The sequence below is a fragment of the Monopterus albus genome, unplaced genomic scaffold (assembly GCF_001952655.1).
Source record: "Monopterus albus unplaced genomic scaffold, M_albus_1.0 scaffold243.1, whole genome shotgun sequence".
Classification (NCBI taxonomy): Eukaryota; Metazoa; Chordata; class Actinopteri; order Synbranchiformes; family Synbranchidae; genus Monopterus; species Monopterus albus.
This window is the reverse complement of record NW_018128123.1, coordinates 1,616-2,945: the sequence shown is the minus strand read 5'-3', so window position 1 is coordinate 2,945 and position 1,330 is coordinate 1,616. Positions and strand designations below refer to the sequence as shown.

The 1,330-nt window shown below is 42.8% G+C and overlaps 1 protein-coding gene across 1 annotated transcript in view; it reads right to left on the bottom strand.

Moving 5' to 3' along the window:
* The window catches only part of hlcs (holocarboxylase synthetase (biotin-(proprionyl-CoA-carboxylase (ATP-hydrolysing)) ligase)), a gene marked incomplete at its 5' end in the record, with an annotated part of 94,273 nt that extends 93,392 nt beyond the window's left edge, over positions 1–881 (bottom strand). Inside the window, 1 exon segment of the mRNA XM_020620611.1 lies at positions 612–881. Within this exon segment, the coding sequence (XP_020476267.1) occupies positions 612–881 (270 nt within the window).
* Positions 882–1,330: the final 449 nt, after the last annotated feature.

Here is a 1,330-nt window from a genome sequence, read left to right as displayed (position 1 = left end):
AAGAATGCAGTTGCACAGTAAGAATTGTATGGATGCTGATTCAGCATCCATACAATAATAATAAAGACCAGGATAACATAGTATGGATGCTGAATCAGCATCCATACAATTCTTACTGTGAAACTGCATTATTGAACGCATGGTCAGGCACTACCTCCAATGCCACTAGTTGAAAATCCCAAAAACAGGGCACTTGGTTGGCTTCAGATGATGGACAACATCTGAAAGCTCAGTGAAACAGACTCAAACAGGTCAAAAACTACTGAACACATAGGAACACCAGTCGGCCTTGATGGCCACAACTTTTCCTACAAGAAACTACAGAAACCTCTCACAAGTTAAAGAGGAAATAACAGACCAGACAAAGATACAAGGGTTAATTATTATAAATTAGTGTCGTCATGATACTGTAACTTTAATACCATACTTTGAAAACAAAACAGACTAACAGGTCATACGAAGAGTTACTAATTATATACTATAATTCTGGCATATAACTGTATAAGCATTGAAACTCTTCTGAGCCTGCTGCCCTGTCATTTTCTGGGGAACAGTTCTGCAGCTAAGCAGACACATGTAAACAAGGCACCAGCCCAAACAACGCGTCCTACCTGAGGCTCCGTGACATACACGGCCTTGTTTCCCAGCTGGAGGAAGACGATGTCCTCGGGGGGAAGTGGGCTAAGATGCCGGCGTGCGGCTCTGTGGCGTCCAGTCGGCTGTGCTAAGGTCGAGCTGGGGCAGGCGCTGAAGCTGAAGCTGCTGCTCTTCAGTTTAGACAGGCTGCTGCGGATCAGCACCGAGTAGCACTTGTGAAAGCGCACCCACATATAGATGTAGCACAGTGTGATTAACATTTTAACCAGTATACGCAGGATAAGTCATCGTGGCTGTTCTCCCTGTGAAAATTTATGTTATTCACCGCGGTCAAATTATGGCCTTCCGCCTCGTTCTTCTTCGTCATTTCATTGGCAAACGACGAATTGATGCAACACCGCCACCAACTGGGAAGGAGTGTGGATGAGGACCGTGATCGTTCGTCCGTGGGCAAATGAGGCTCACGTCAATTAAGCCCGTAGACCAGCCTTTGAAAGCGCGTTAATTTAATCCGGTTTTCAAAATAAGACATCTAAAAGGAACACGTTAAGGTGAAACTAGACTAATTATACATCCAGAACTTTTACATATAACCTATTTCCTGCAGCCTATATTCTTTCTAAATTAAAAAAAAGTCCTGACAGGAACTGATATTTACATATTCCAGAAGAGTTGGACTACAGCCTCACAAACAATCAAACCAAAATTATAAAGTAAAAACTTTACAATTTTG